This window comes from Engystomops pustulosus, chromosome 11 (genome assembly GCF_040894005.1).
Source record: "Engystomops pustulosus chromosome 11, aEngPut4.maternal, whole genome shotgun sequence".
Taxonomy (NCBI): domain Eukaryota; kingdom Metazoa; phylum Chordata; class Amphibia; order Anura; family Leptodactylidae; genus Engystomops; species Engystomops pustulosus.
The window spans coordinates 87,117,265-87,133,010 of NC_092421.1; the positions used below are offsets into that span (position 1 = coordinate 87,117,265).

Genomic DNA, 15,746 nt, shown 5'->3' on the forward strand with positions numbered 1-15,746 from the left:
CTGAAAATCTTCCAATGTTCACTCCGGCCTCACTTTCAGAGGAAGGAGGAGTAACACGACGACGTATCCCACCAGATGAGCTTACAGTCGGATACGTCTTACCCTGTTCTAAGGACATGTTGGCAACAATGTAGTGTGAACTTTTGACCAGTAACAGCACAGCTTTCATTTTCAGAAGAGCAAACGTACCAACATTTTGAAGGAAAGGTCAGGAAGGAGGAGAAACCAGCAGTGAACCTTACCGATCCCTAATATTGGACCTGCCTAATATCAACGCTCCCTATGTCTTCACAACAATCCCCCAATTCTTTGTTATAACCACTTATGGCATAATCCTGAATACCATCCGTCTTTGAGAAGACTCCATTTTGACAATAAGTTTATCGTCTTCGCTTGATAAAACATCTTCGGGAATTCTTTGGTTTTAGGTACATAGACTCTGCACAGATAAAGCTAACGACAACACCCAATGTATAATTTCTATTATTTTTAAGACAGAGTTTGTACTGTATTGGTGTTGTCTCTATACTCTTAGCTCTTATTCGCCATATTCACCAGGAAACATATGGGCAACATTGGAACGTGGTTGCAACATCCATGAGTGCGAAATCACCCTTAATGGTGGTGCGTGCGGAGGCTGATTAGGTGGTTACTGTGTCAATTACACATCATTTGCTGTTAAGTGGATCTGCTAAAAATGCAGAAAAACATCTAAACATGCCGATGTTCACCACAGTACGGGTGATAAAGAGGTGTAGCTGTGTTCTATGTTCTTCATGAATTACTAATGTCTAAAGATAAGGTCCTCTCTGATCAGAAGAGAGTCAGGAAATTCTTGATGCCGATGTTCAACTCTGGGAAATAAATAAAAATATACCCTGTAATATGAAAAAAAATATGTTTTAGAGAATGTTACCACCCAAATCATCAACAGATCAACAGCATCTCTTTACTTCAACCACCAATATTGAGTGCAACGGAGAGAAGATTAGACATTCCACCGCCGGTGTCCACTGAGGTCTTTGGTCTTCTTCTTGTGGAGATCCACTTGTAGGAAGTCTTTTATGGTCGCTGATAGTTTGTTTGAATTTTCAGGACTCTTCTTTTCCCATGAGGGCCATCATGTACAAGAGGTTTATGGCCTCTACGTCTTCGGGACTTCTTTGGTACATAAACATTGGACCAAACACATCTAAGCACCCGATGTATGACTTGCATTATGGCAAGATCTTTGAGACACTTTTTGAAGATGGCCATTCATTTATTTTGAGAATAAATGTGCTTACTTTAGAGAAAGATGATTCATATGTGTGTATGAAATCCATTAGGTCAATCATTTCCATCCCCAAACATCTGCTACTGCATGGAAAGCAAGAACAACCAATATCTCAGTGATGGTCACAGGGCCGGATTAAGGGTGGTGGGAGCCCCTGGGAGAAAACTGGTGGGGGCTCTTCCAACACTGTTTTTGGAAGTATATAGCCTGCCAGCCCCCTGTAGTATATAGCCTGCCAGACTCTGTAGTATATAGCCTGCCAGACCCTGTAGTTTATAGCCTGCAGCCCCCTGTAGTATACAGCCACCAGTCCCCTGTAGTATACAGTCACCAGTCCCCTGTAGTATATAGCCTGCCCAGCCCCTGTAGTATACAGCCACCAACCCCCTGTAGTATACAGCCACCAGCCCCTGTAGTATACAGCCACCAGCTCCTGTAGTATATAGCCTGCAGCCCCCTGTAGTATACAGCCACCAGTCCCCTGTAGTATACAGCAACCAGTCCCCTGTAGAATACAGCCACCAGCTCCCTGTAGTGTACAGCCGCCAGCCCCCTGTAGTATACAGCCGCCAGTCCCCTGTAGTGTACAGCCACCAGTCCCCTGTAGAATTTAGCCGCCAGTCCCCTGTAGAAAATGGGCACAAAATAATAAACTTCATACTTACCCTCACCTTCCCTTCCAGTGATCTCATGATGCTGCAGGCTCTTCCTCGCTCTTCAGGCAGCCGCCGGCCAGACACAGAGACACAGCTGCCATCGCTGGGGAGAACGGTGATGCACTGTTTTGACAGCAGCATGTAGTGATCGGATGCCAACAGCATGACGTCATCACTCGCCGCCAGCATCCCATCACAACCTGCTGCCGCCAAAACAGTGCATTAGTGAACTCCCCCAGTGACACAGCTGACATCCTAAACCCCTATGTGCGATGCGGGCGGCCACGGGCCGCTGTGCATTGCACACAGAGACAGGCAACTGTCGGAAACCGGTGGGGGCCCCGGGGCTAGAGCCCCAGGAGCCCCTCCTTTAATCCGGCCCTGGATGGTCAACTTGAACCAAACCTGGCAATTTTGGCTTACATTACATTCATTAGAAGTATGTGGCTAATTCAGTGTGTGTCCCTATATACAGTATTAATCTATCCTGGATTAAGTTATTATCAGGGTCATACTAGCCCACCATAGCATCAGCGGATCCTCTGTTGGGTCCCTTGAAATCCAGCAGAAGACAATCTCAAGGCCACCATAGCCTTGATCTCCCAGTGGCTAATAGATAGTTGACCCAAAGAGAACCAGTAAAACGCTGGCAAGAGTCCAGATCATCCAAACCCATCTCATTGATTCTTCTCAAAGACCCGAAAATGTACCTTCTGAATACTAACTTTATTACATAATATTGTACGGCTGTCAAATATTTTATATGAATAATCTGATTTCTGAGCTAAAAATATGGTTCCTCAAAAAAATCGAGCTCAGTTGTACCACATTTAATGCATTGTGTTCCTTTATTCCATAGATGTGAACGTTCCTTCTATTTTTGACTTAGGAGAACCCCCTCCCTCCCCTTTATTGTATCACCCTTTTTTGTTCATTTTTCTTTTTCTTCACCACTTTTATAGATATAATGGACCCAATCTTGTGTTGAAGTACATCAAAGAGAAAGGTCGCCTGGTGAACATAGCGGTGGATGAGCGGAGCTCTCCCTATTATCCCCTGCGGGATCGGCAGGGCAACGCCATTGGGGTCACTGCCTGTGATATAGATGGTGATGGACGAGAAGAGATTTATTTCCTGAACACAAACAACGCTTTCTCAGGTAAGAAGCGCGGAGCTGACGCTGGAGCCGTCTTATGCAGCATCTCCTGCCTTGGTATTACATAAAATAGATATAAGCCGGTGCCCAAGGGATGGAGGGGCTATGAAGCAGAGCTTTTACGTATGTTGGCGTATTCTCTCTTCTTTTTGAAGAACAAATAAGTTCTGGAACAGAGAACATTGGCAAAAGAAATAAAAAACGTGAATGTATTATCGAGTGACCAGACGTCAGTAGATTGGATGTTCTCCCATTACTTCCAAGGAAACATCACCAGCTTCTCCAGTGGGACCCAACCTGAGGCTTCTGTGCGTAGCTGTAACATCTACCACGTATGATGATATAAATACTATTTCTCGCAATAGTCCCTCCTTCTAGGATGGAATTATAGTCCCTAGCTACAATCCCACCCCCACGAGGTAGGGGGAGGATGTCCACATGGACTTTCTCTTTGGTATTTTATAGAACCTTATGAACGAAGACTATGGTATGATTGGGGCATGAATGTACTCAGGGGCATATCTAGGACTGGGCCCCATAGCAGACTTCTAAATGGAGGCCCCTTCCCCTTATTGGAAGTCTTCTTATCCGAGAAGGTTGTCAGTGGCCACAGGTCTGAGCTCATGTAGAGCAGTAGCTGCAGACCACATAGGAGAAGTAGACGGCAGGAAGTAGGGATGAGAGGTTGTCCCTGCCATTCTGCCGTCCTCTGTACTTTAGATGACATGATCAATGTGCAGCATAATATGCATATAATGGTGCACATACTACATTCTTTAGTGCAGCAGGTCGGGTGGCAGGGCCCTCTGCACTGCGGGCCCCATAGCTACCCCTGTAGTTACGCCCCTTAATATAATACTTATAGGTTTATGACCCTTGCAAACTGTTCGTGTTGAGATGTGTAGAGAATGGAAAATCTATTGGTGGGCCGGTGATGGACGACAATATATCTCCTTTGGGAACAATAGGCTGAGTATGTGGGCCAAAATATATATATATCTCCACCGCCACCACCATGATCATGGGCCTGTGCTCCAAATTAGGATAAGGTGCTGATATGTGACCAGAAAATGTCCGCGTTGGATTATTACCCTTAAGAACAAAAACCTGGGTATATTGGAAGCCGCCATATTGATCTTTCAATCTTAAGCATTTTTTTTTTTTTTGGGGGGGGGTTTACAGCCTCACCAGACCGGTTATCTAGATATTGCTAAGCCCAGGAAACCCCTTTAACGTGAGCCCCTACTCTTTACTTGGGTGCTGATAGTGTCAAACAGTATTCACAGGTCCAACAGTGATCTAGTATCTGTAACTTCTGAATGATACCGTTATAATCAAAGCAGGATTAAAGGGAAACGACCATCAAAACTCATCGTGATAAACCAGGGAACCAGGGACCGTGACTGTGGTAATCTTATATTTATTATCCATGGCCTCCTTCTTTCTAAAATCAACATTTGAATTATGCTAATGAGTCTGATGGGCTCCTGGGGGTTTTACCAGAGCCCCTCCATCTTGTAGCTTCACTACATTTACAGTTTGCAAAGAGAAGTGTGCCCTTCCCCCCCCCCCTTCTACTGTGTGCTGAAACTTTCTCTGCTGGAGTGGGAGGGGGAAATGCTGAGGGAGTAGGGGGAGGATGAGACAGTGTAAAAGCCTATGAAGCTACAGCGTGGAGGGGCTACATCATGGATTGTATTGAAACTAGAACGTGAATCTAAAGAGTTGTAAATTAGAGGTGGAAACATTTCAATTATGATGCACTGCCTCTATAGGTTACGCCCCTGCTTAACAGATACCGCCCACTAGGAACAGACTGTCAATGAAAAGACAGATTGTAACTTTATTTTTGTGTGTGGGTGAAAACAACTTGATTCCAATTTTTTCTTTTCTAAATAGAACTTTGCAAAATATTTTCTCTTTGCCGAAATGTGTTATAATCTGATGGGATTGTCAGCTGGTGCGAATGCCGCTGTTTTGACATGTGTATATTTTTAGTTAACATTTTTATGCTTCATTTCGTTATAAACATTTGTTGTTGCTCAGTCAATGTTCAGAAGTTATGAATGTGTCTGTGATCACTTTAATGTGTTTCTAAATCCGGAGCCTTCGCTGTTCTGCTTGTGTTTATTGGCGATGCTGCGCTTTCTTAGTTTGTTCCCCAAAATTTGTATATTGATATTCAGTATTTAATTCATGATTAACCTGTTAATGTGTTGATAAATGATAATGAGTGGATTACAGAGTGACGGAGTAAATTGTCAAAAAGTTTGGCCGACACATTGGAGGTAAAATGTATCAACTTTTCTTTGAAGGTTTGAAACTGAGAAGAAATTTAAAACAGTTTCAGTAGAAGTAGTTTAGGATATAAAGAGAAAATATAATATATAATAAAATTCAAATATTAAGAATATTTTGTTGGTCACTAATTACTCCAGTAATTTGGGGGATGGGGGGGGGGGGGGCAAAAAATCTCAAAGTGAAAGTACAGGCAGTCCCCGGGTTACGTACAAGATAGGAACTGGGGGCTTGTACTTAAGTTGAATTTGTATGTAAGTCGGAACTGGTATACCCGCAACCACTGGCTTGCAGTTCTTCCTGTGCAAGCCCTCCGCCCACTGACTGGTAACTAAGGAAGCTAATGCATCCTTGCCGGCAAACCTCTGATACTGCCGGCATGTACTTACTGCATCTGTATGCTATCCCCGGCATCTCCGTGACCGCTCCCTCTTTTCGCTCTCTGCCCAATGAGGAGGCAACATTAAATATTGCTGTACAGTACTTAAAACAAGCCACAGTGATGCCGGGGATCGCATACGGGTTGCCGATCTATGCAGTAAGTACGGGAAGTAGTTACCTGCAAGCTCCGGCTGTGCCTAGAAGTCCTCCCCCCACTGACTTGTAACTAAGGAAGCGTGAGATCGCATCAGTTACCTGATCCGCGGCATCTCCAGCAAGCTCCGGCTCTCAGATCTTCCTGTGGACTGCCTAGAAGCCCTCCGTCCACTGACTTGTAACTAAGGAAGCGTGAGATCGCATCCTTAGTTACCTGATCCCCGGCATCTCCGTGTCCGCGCTTCAGCGCGGAAGTGCAATGCGCATGCGCAAGGTGCCGAGAGTCCCGTTCGTATCTACGGGTTGTACGTATCTCGGAACGTCGTAAGTCGGGGACTGCCTGTAATGCGCGCTCTGAGAACTACTGATAAACCACAATCAGCGCCTCCTCAGCCGCACTCCACAGACACTGTTGTTACCGTGTACTTACCACTCTTTGCCTCGCACCAGGACTTCTAGTTTTAGGCTCTTATTCCTAACCGTAAGAATCCGTGGGTCAGGGAACCCACTCCGGCCAATCTGTGGTCTCCTCGAATAATGGGATGCAAGTTCTGTTGACACTACAAGTGACATCTCATGGTCAATGGAGGTCATGGATTGGCCAAAATGGGGTGCATGACCCATTGGCAGCAGTAGCTAAAGACCAGGAGTACTGGAGTAATTTTAGAGCCAGGGAAGAGTAAGTATACATTGGGGCACATTCACTACTTTTCTGGTGGACTTTAAACATTCTTTTAGGTGCAAACTGCTTGCACAGGTATTTAAGAAGTGTCTGCACCACACAAATATCACATTCTCAATGTAAATAAGCTTTTGCTTTATGAATAATCTTTTTGTAATATTATTTTAGCATTTCCTCAGAATTTATTCACCCAATACGACTCATTCAACAATACGTCGAGCGTCCGGGCTTCCCACTTACCTGTGTTGAATGAGTTCATTGCTGTATATGGTGTTTATTTCACATTACATAATATCGCCCACGCAGTCGACTTAATTAATGAAGGTTGACATCCAATCATAAGCTTAGAGACTGAAGGGAAATTATTATGCAGACACAAGATCTCAAGACTAGAGATGAACTCAACGTTTGCATCGAGGTTCGGACATAATGCCGAATTGGTGGCCAAACAGCCAATTAGGCAAATTGATGCGCCTAGCGACTAGACATAACTATGATCAAGTGGGACATCAACGACAGGTCCACTGATCTCTACTCAAGACATACAGAAACAATGGATATGCCTAGAGGAGAGACGGTTCTACCATCACCATAGACAGGGGACATCCTCTACACATAGAGGAGAGGAGGTTCTACCATCACCATAGACAGGGGAAATCCTCTACACCTAGAGAAGAGGAGGTTCTACCATCACCATAAACAGGGGACATCCTCTACACCTAGAGGAGAGGAGGCTTTACCATCACCATAGACAGGGGACATTCTCTACACCTAGAGGAGAGGAGGTTCTACCATCACCATAGACAGGGGGCGTCCGCTACACCTAGAGGAGAGGAGGTTCTATCATCACCGTAGACAAGGGGCATCCTCTACACCTAGAGGAGAGGAGGCTCTACCATCACCATAGACAGGGGGCATCCTCTACACCTAGAGGAGAGGAGGTTCTGTCATCACCATAGACAGGGGGCATCCTCTACACCTAGAGGAGAGGAGGTTCTACCATCACCTTAGACAGGGGGCATCCTCTACACCTAGAGGAGAGGAGGTTCTACCATCACCATAGACAGGGGGCATCCTCTACACCTAGAGGAGAGGAGGTTCTACCATGACCATAGATAGGGGGCATCCTCTACACCTAGAGGTGAGGAGCTTCTACCATGACCATAGACAGGGGGCATCCTCTACACCTAGAGGAGAGGTGGTTCTACCATGACCATGGATAGGGGGCATCCTCTACACCTAGAGGAGAGGAGGTTCTACCATCACCGTAGACAGGGGGCATCCTCTACACCTAGAGGAGAGACAGTTCTATCATCACCATAGACAGGGGCCATCCTCTACACCTAGAGAAGAGGAGGTTCTACCATCACCATAGACAGGGGGCATCCTCTACACCTAGAGGAGAGGCGGTTCTGCCATTACCATAAACAGGGGGCATCCTCTACACCTAGAGGAGAGGAGGTTCTACCATCACCATAGACAGGGGACATCGTCTACACCTAGAGGAGAGGAGGTTCTATAATCACCATAGACAGGGGACATCCTCTACACCTACAGGAGAGTAGGTTCTACCATCACCATAGACAGGGGCCATCCTCTACACCTAGAGAAGAGGAGGTACTACCATCACCATAGACAGGGGGCATCCTCTACACCTAGAGGAGTGGAGGTCCTACCATCACCATAGACAGGGGGCATCCTCTACACCTAGAGGAGAGGAGGTTCTACCATCACCATAGACAGGAGGCATCCACTACACCTAGAGGAGAGGCGGTTCTATCATCACCATAGACAGGGGGCATCCTCTACACCTAGAGGAGAGGTGGTTCTACTATCACCATAGACAGGGGCATCCTCTACACCTAGAGGAGAGGAGGTTCTATCATCACCATAGACAGGGGGCATCCTCTACACCTAGAGGAGAGGTGGTTCTACTATCACCATAGACAGGGGACATCCTCTACACCTAGAGGAGAGGAGGTTCTACCATCACCATAGACAGGAGGCATCCACTACACCTAGAGGAGAGGCGGTTCTATCATCACCATAGACAGGGGGCATCCTCTACACCTAGAGGAGAGGTGGTTCTACTATCACCATAGACAGGGGGCATCCTCTACACCTAGAGGAGAGGAGGTTCTATCATCACCATAGACAGGGGGCATCCTCTACACCTAGAGGAGAGGTGGTTCTACTATCACCATAGACAGGGGACATCCACTACACCTAGAGGAGAGGAGGTTCTACCATCATCATAGACAGGGGGCATCCACTACACCTAGAGGAGAGGAGATTCTACCATCACCATAGACAGGGAGCATCCTCTACACCTAGAGGAGAGGAGATTCTACCATCACCATAGACAGGAGGCATCCTCTACACCTAGAGGAGAGGAGATTCTACCATCACCATAGACAGGGGGCATCCTCTACACCTAGAGAAGAGGAGGTTCTACCATCACCATAGACAGGGGGCATCCTCTACACCTAGAGGAGAGGAGGTTCTACCATCACCATAGACAGGAGGCATCCACTACACCTAGAGGAGAGGCGGTTCTATCATCACCATAGACAGGGGCATCCTCTACACCTAGAGGAGAGGTGGTTCTACTATCACCATAGACAGGGGGCATCCTCTACACCTAGAGGAGAGGTGGTTCTACCATGACCATGGATAGGGGGCATCCTCTACACCTAGAGGAGAGGAGGCTTTACCATCACCATAGACAGGGGGCATCTTCTACACCTAGAGGAGAGGAGGTTCTACCATCACCGTAGACAGGGGGCATCCTCTACACCTAGAGGAGAGGAGGTTCTACCATCACCATAGACAGGGGACATCCTCTACACCTAGAGGAGAGGAGGTTCTACCATCACCATAGACAGGGGACATCCTCTACACCTACAGGAGGGGAAGTTCTACCATCACCATAGACAGGGGATATCTTCTACACCTAGAGGAGAGGAGGTTCTACCATCACCATAGACAGGTGGCATCCTCTACACCTAGAGGAGAGGAGGTTCTACCATCACCATAGACAGGGGGAATCCTCTACACCTAGAGGAGAGGAGGATCTACCATCACCATAGACAGGCGGCATCCTCTACACCTAGAGGAGAGTAGGTTCTACCATCACCATAGACAGGGGGCATCCTCTACACCTAGAGGAGAGGTGGTTCTACCATGACCATGGATAGGGGGCATCCTCTACACCTAGAGGAGAGGAGGCTTTACCATCACCATAGACAGGGGGCATCTTCTACACCTAGAGGAGAGGAGGTTCTACCATCACCATAGACAGGGGACATCCTCTACACCTAGAGGAGAGGAGGTTCTACCATCACCATAGACAGGGGACATCCTCTACACCTAGAGGAGAGGAGGTTCTACCATCACCATAGACAGGGGACATCCTCTACACCTAGAGGAGAGGAGGTTCTACCATCACCATAGACAGGGGACATCCTCTACACCTACAGGAGGGGAAGTTCTACCATCACCATAGACAGGGGATATCCTCTACACCTAGAGGAGAGGAGGTTCTACCATCACCATAGACAGGTGGCATCCTCTACACCTAGAGGAGAGGAGGTTCTACCATCACCATAGACAGGGGGCATCCTCTACACCTAGAGGAGAGGAGGTTCTACCATCACCATAGACAGGGGACATCCTCTACACCTAGAGGAGAGGAGGTTCTACCATCACCATAGACAGGGGACATCCTCTACACCTAGAGGAGAGGAGGTTCTACCATCACCATAGACAGGGGACATCCTCTACACCTAGAGGAGAGGAGGTTCTACCATCACCATAGACAGAGGGCATCCTCTACACCTAGAGAAGAGGTGGTTCTACCATTACCATAGACAGGGGGCATCCTCTACACCTACAGGAGGGGAAGTTCTACCATCACCATAGACAGGGGACATCCTCTACACCTAGAGGAGAGGAGGTTCTACCATTACCATAGACAGGGGACATCCTCTACACCTACAGGAGGGGAAGTTCTACCATCACCATAGACAGGGGACATCCTCTACACTTAGAGAAGAGGTTGTTCTACCATTACCATAGACAGGGGGAATCCTCTACACCTACAGGAGGGGAAGTTCTACCATCACCATAGACAGGGGACATCCTCTACACCTAGAGAAGAAGAGGTTCTACCATCACCATAGACAGGGGGCATCCTCTACACCTAGAGGAGAGGAGGTTCTACCATCACCATAGACAGGGGGCATCCTCTACACCTAGAGGAGAGGTGGTTCTACCATTACCATAGACAGGGGGCATCCTCTACACCTACAGGAGGGGAAGTTCTACCATCACCATAGACAGGGGACATCCTCTACACCTAGAGGAGAGGAGGTTCTACCATTACCATAGACAGGGGACATCCTCTACACCTACAGGAGGGGAAGTTCTACCATCACCATAGACAGGGGACATCCTCTACACCTACAGGAGGGGAAGTTCTACCATCAACATAGACAGGGGATATCTTCTACACCTAGAGGAGAGGAGGTTCTACCATCACCATAGACAGGTGGCATCCTCTACACCTAGAGGAGAGGAGGTTCTACCATCACCATAGACAGGGGACATCCTCTACACCTACAGGAGGGGAAGTGCTACCATCACCATAGACAGGGGATATCCTCTACACCTAGAGGAGAGGAGGTTCTACCATCACCATAGACAGGTGGCATCCTCTACACCTAGAGGAGAGTAGGTTCTACCATCACCATAGACAGGGGGCATCTTCTCCACCTAGAGGAGAGGAGGTTCTACCATCACCATAGACAGGGGGCATCCTCTACACCTAGAGGAGAAGAGGTTCTACCATCACCATAAACAGGGGACATCCTCTACACCTAGAGGAGAGGAGGTTCTACCATCACCATAGACAGGGGACATCCTCTACACCTAGAGAAGTGGAGGTTCTATTATCACCATAGACAGGGGGCATCCTCTACAACTATAGGAGAGGAGGTTCTACCATCACCATAGACAGGGGGCATCCTCTACACCTAGAGGAGATGAAGTTCTACCATTACCATAGACAGGGGATATCCTCTACACCTAGAGGAGAGGAGGTTCTACCATCACCATAGACAGGGGACATCCTCTACACCTAGAGGAGAGGAGGTTCTACCATCACCATAGACAGGGGACATCCTCTACACCTAGAGGAGAGGAGGTTCTACCATCACCATAGACAGGGGACATCCTCTACACCTACAGGAGGGGAAGTTCTACCATCACCATAGACAGGGGACATCCTCTACACCTACAGGAGGGGAAGTTCTACCATCACCATAGACAGGGGATATCCTCTACACCTAGAGGAGAGGAGGTTCTACCATCACCATAGACAGGTGGCATCCTTTACACCTAGAGGAGAGGAGGTTCTACCATCACCATAGACAGGGGGCATCCTCTACACCTAGAGGAGAGGAGGTTCTACCATCACCATAGACAGGGGACATCCTCTACACCTAGAGGAGAGGAGGTTCTACCATCACCATAGACAGGGGACATCATCTACACCTAGAGGAGAGGAGGTTCTACCATCACCATAGACAGGGGACATCCTCTACACCTAGAGGAGAGGAGGTTCTACCATCACCATAGACAGGGGACATCCTCTACACCTAGAGAAGAGGTGGTTCTACCATTACCATAGACAGGGGGAATCCTCTACACCTACAGGAGGGGAAGTTCTACCATCACCACAGACAGGGGACATCCTCTACACCTAGAGAAGAGGTGGTTCTACCATTACCATAGACAGGGGGCATCCTCTACACCTACAGGAGGGGAAGTTCTACCATCACCATAGACAGGGGACATCCTCTACACCTAGAGGAGAGGAGGTTCTACCATTACCATAGACAGGGGACATCCTCTACACCTACAGGAGGGGAAGTTCTACCATCACCATAGACAGGGGACATCCTCTACACCTACAGGAGGGGAAGTTCTACCATCACCATAGACAGGGGATATCTTCTACACCTAGAGGAGAGGAGGTTCTACCATCACCATAGACAGGTGGCATCCTCTACACCTAGAGGAGAGTAGGTTCTACCATCACCATAGACAGGGGGAATCCTCTACACCTAGAGGAGAGGAGGATCTACCATCACCATAGACAGGCGGCATCCTCTACACCTAGAGGAGAGTAGGTACTACCATCACCATAGACAGGGGGCATTCCTCTACACCTAGAGGAGAGGTGGTTCTACCATGACCATGGATAGGGGGCATCCTCTACACCTAGAGGAGAGGAGGCTTTACCATCACCATAGACAGGGGGCATCTTCTACACCTAGAGGAGAGGAGGTTCTACCATCACCATAGACAGGGGACATCCTCTACACCTAGAGGAGAGGAGGTTCTACCATCACCATAGACAGGGGACATCCTCTACACCTAGAGGAGAGGAGGTTCTACCATCACCATAGACAGGGGACATCCTCTACACCTAGAGGAGAGGAGGTTCTACCATCACCATAGACAGGGGACATCCTCTACACCTAGAGGAGAGGAGGTTCTACCATCACCATAGACAGGGGACATCCTCTACACCTACAGGAGGGGAAGTTCTACCATCACCATAGACAGGGGACATCCTCTACACCTACAGGAGGGGAAGTTCTACCATCACCATAGACAGGGGATATCCTCTACACCTAGAGGAGAGGAGGTTCTACCATCACCATAGACAGGTGGCATCCTCTACACCTAGAGGAGAGGAGGTTCTACCATCACCATAGACAGGGGGCATCCTCTACACCTAGAGGAGAGGAGGTTCTACCATCACCATAGACAGGGGACATCCTCTACACCTAGAGGAGAGGAGGTTCTACCATCACCATAGACAGGGGACATCCTCTACACCTAGAGGAGAGGAGGTTCTACCATCACCATAGACAGGGGACATCCTCTACACCTAGAGGAGAGGAGGTTCTACCATCACCATAGACAGGGGACATCCTCTACACCTAGAGAAGAGGTTGTTCTACCATTACCATAGACAGGGGGAATCCTCTACACCTACAGGAGGGGAAGTTCTACCATCACCATAGACAGGGGACATCCTCTACACCTAGAGAAGAGGTGGTTCTACCATTACCATAGACAGGGGGCATCCTCTACACCTACAGGAGGGGAAGTTCTACCATCACCATAGACAGGGGACATCCTCTACACCTAGAGGAGAGGAGGTTCTACCATTACCATAGACAGGGGACATCCTCTACACCTACAGGAGGGGAAGTTCTACCATCACCATAGACAGGGGACATCCTCTACACCTACAGGAGGGGAAGTTCTACCATCAACATAGACAGGGGATATCTTCTACACCTAGAGGAGAGGAGGTTCTACCATCACCATAGACAGGTGGCATCCTCTACACCTAGAGGAGAGGAGGTTCTACCATCACCATAGACAGGGGACATCCTCTACACCTACAGGAGGGGAAGTTCTACCATCACCATAGACAGGGGATATCCTCTACACCTAGAGGAGAGGAGGTTCTACCATCACCATAGACAGGTGGCATCCTCTACACCTAGAGGAGAGTAGGTTCTACCATCACCATAGACAGGGGGCTTCTTCTCCACCTAGAGGAGAGGAGGTTCTACCATCACCATAGACAGGGGGCATCCTCTACACCTAGAGGAGAAGAGGTTCTACCATCACCATAAACAGGGGACATCCTCTACACCTAGAGGAGAGGAGGTTCTACCATCACCATAGACAGGGGACATCCTCTACACCTAGAGAAGTGGAGGTTCTATCATCACCATAGACAGGGGGCATCCTCTACAACTATAGGAGAGGAGGTTCTACCATCACCATAGACAGGGGGCATCCTCTACACCTAGAGGAGATGAGGTTCTACCATTACCATAGACAGGGGATATCCTCTACACCTAGAGGAGAGGAGGTTCTACCATCACCATAGACAGGGGACATCCTCTACACCTAGAGGAGAGGAGGTTCTACCATCACCATAGACAGGGGACATCCTCTACACCTAGAGGACAGGAGGTTCTACCATCACCATAGACAGGGGACATCCTCTACACCTACAGGAGGGGAAGTTCTACCATCACCATAGACAGGGGACATCCTCTACACCTACAGGAGGGGAAGTTCTACCATCACCATAGACAGGGGATATCCTCTACACCTAGAGGAGAGGAGGTTCTACCATCACCATAGACAGGTGGCATCCTTTACACCTAGAGGAGAGGAGGTTCTACCATCACCATAGACAGGGGGCATCCTCTACACCTAGAGGAGAGGAGGTTCTACCATCACCATAGACAGGGGACATCCTCTACACCTAGAGGAGAGGAGGTTCTACCATCACCATAGACAGGGGACATCATCTACACCTAGAGGAGAGGAGGTTCTACCATCACCATAGACAGGGGACATCCTCTACACCTAGAGGAGAGGAGGTTCTACCATCACCACAGACAGGGGACATCCTCTACACCTAGAGAAGAGGTGGTTCTACCATTACCATAGACAGGGGGCATCCTCTACACCTACAGGAGGGGAAGTTCTACCATCACCATAGACAGGGGACATCCTCTACACCTAGAGGAGAGGAGGTTCTACCATTACCATAGACAGGGGACATCCTCTACACCTACAGGAGGGGAAGTTCTACCATCACCATAGACAGGGGACATCCTCTACACCTACAGGAGGGGAAGTTCTACCATCACCATAGACAGGGGATATCTTCTACACCTAGAGGAGAGGAGGTTCTACCATCACCATAGACAGGGGACATCCTCTACACCTAGAGGAGAGGAGGTTCTACCATCACCATAGACAGGGGACATCCTCTACACCTACAGGAGGGGAAGTTCTACCATCACCATAGACAGGGGATATCCTCTACACCTAGAGGAGAGGAGGTTCTACCATCACCATAGACAGGTGGCATCCTCTACGCCTAGAGGAGAGGAGGTTCTACCATCACCATAGACAGGGGACATCCTCTACACCTAGAAAAGTGGAGGTTCTATCATCACCATAGACAGGGGGCATCCTCTACAACTATAGGAGAGGAGGTTCTACCATCACCATAGACAGGGGGCATCCTCTACA

General features: G+C 48.3%; 1 protein-coding gene across 4 annotated transcripts in view; it reads left to right on the forward strand.

Moving 5' to 3' along the window:
* CRTAC1 (cartilage acidic protein 1) overlaps positions 1-15,746 on the forward strand; it is a 503,192-nt gene that overhangs the window by 181,856 nt on the left and 305,590 nt on the right. For all 4 annotated transcript variants that reach the window (XM_072129951.1, XM_072129950.1, XM_072129948.1 and 1 more), the window contains exon 3: positions 2,895-3,091. In XM_072129951.1, the coding sequence (XP_071986052.1) occupies positions 2,895-3,091 (197 nt within the window). The remainder of the gene's footprint in view (positions 1-2,894; positions 3,092-15,746) is intronic.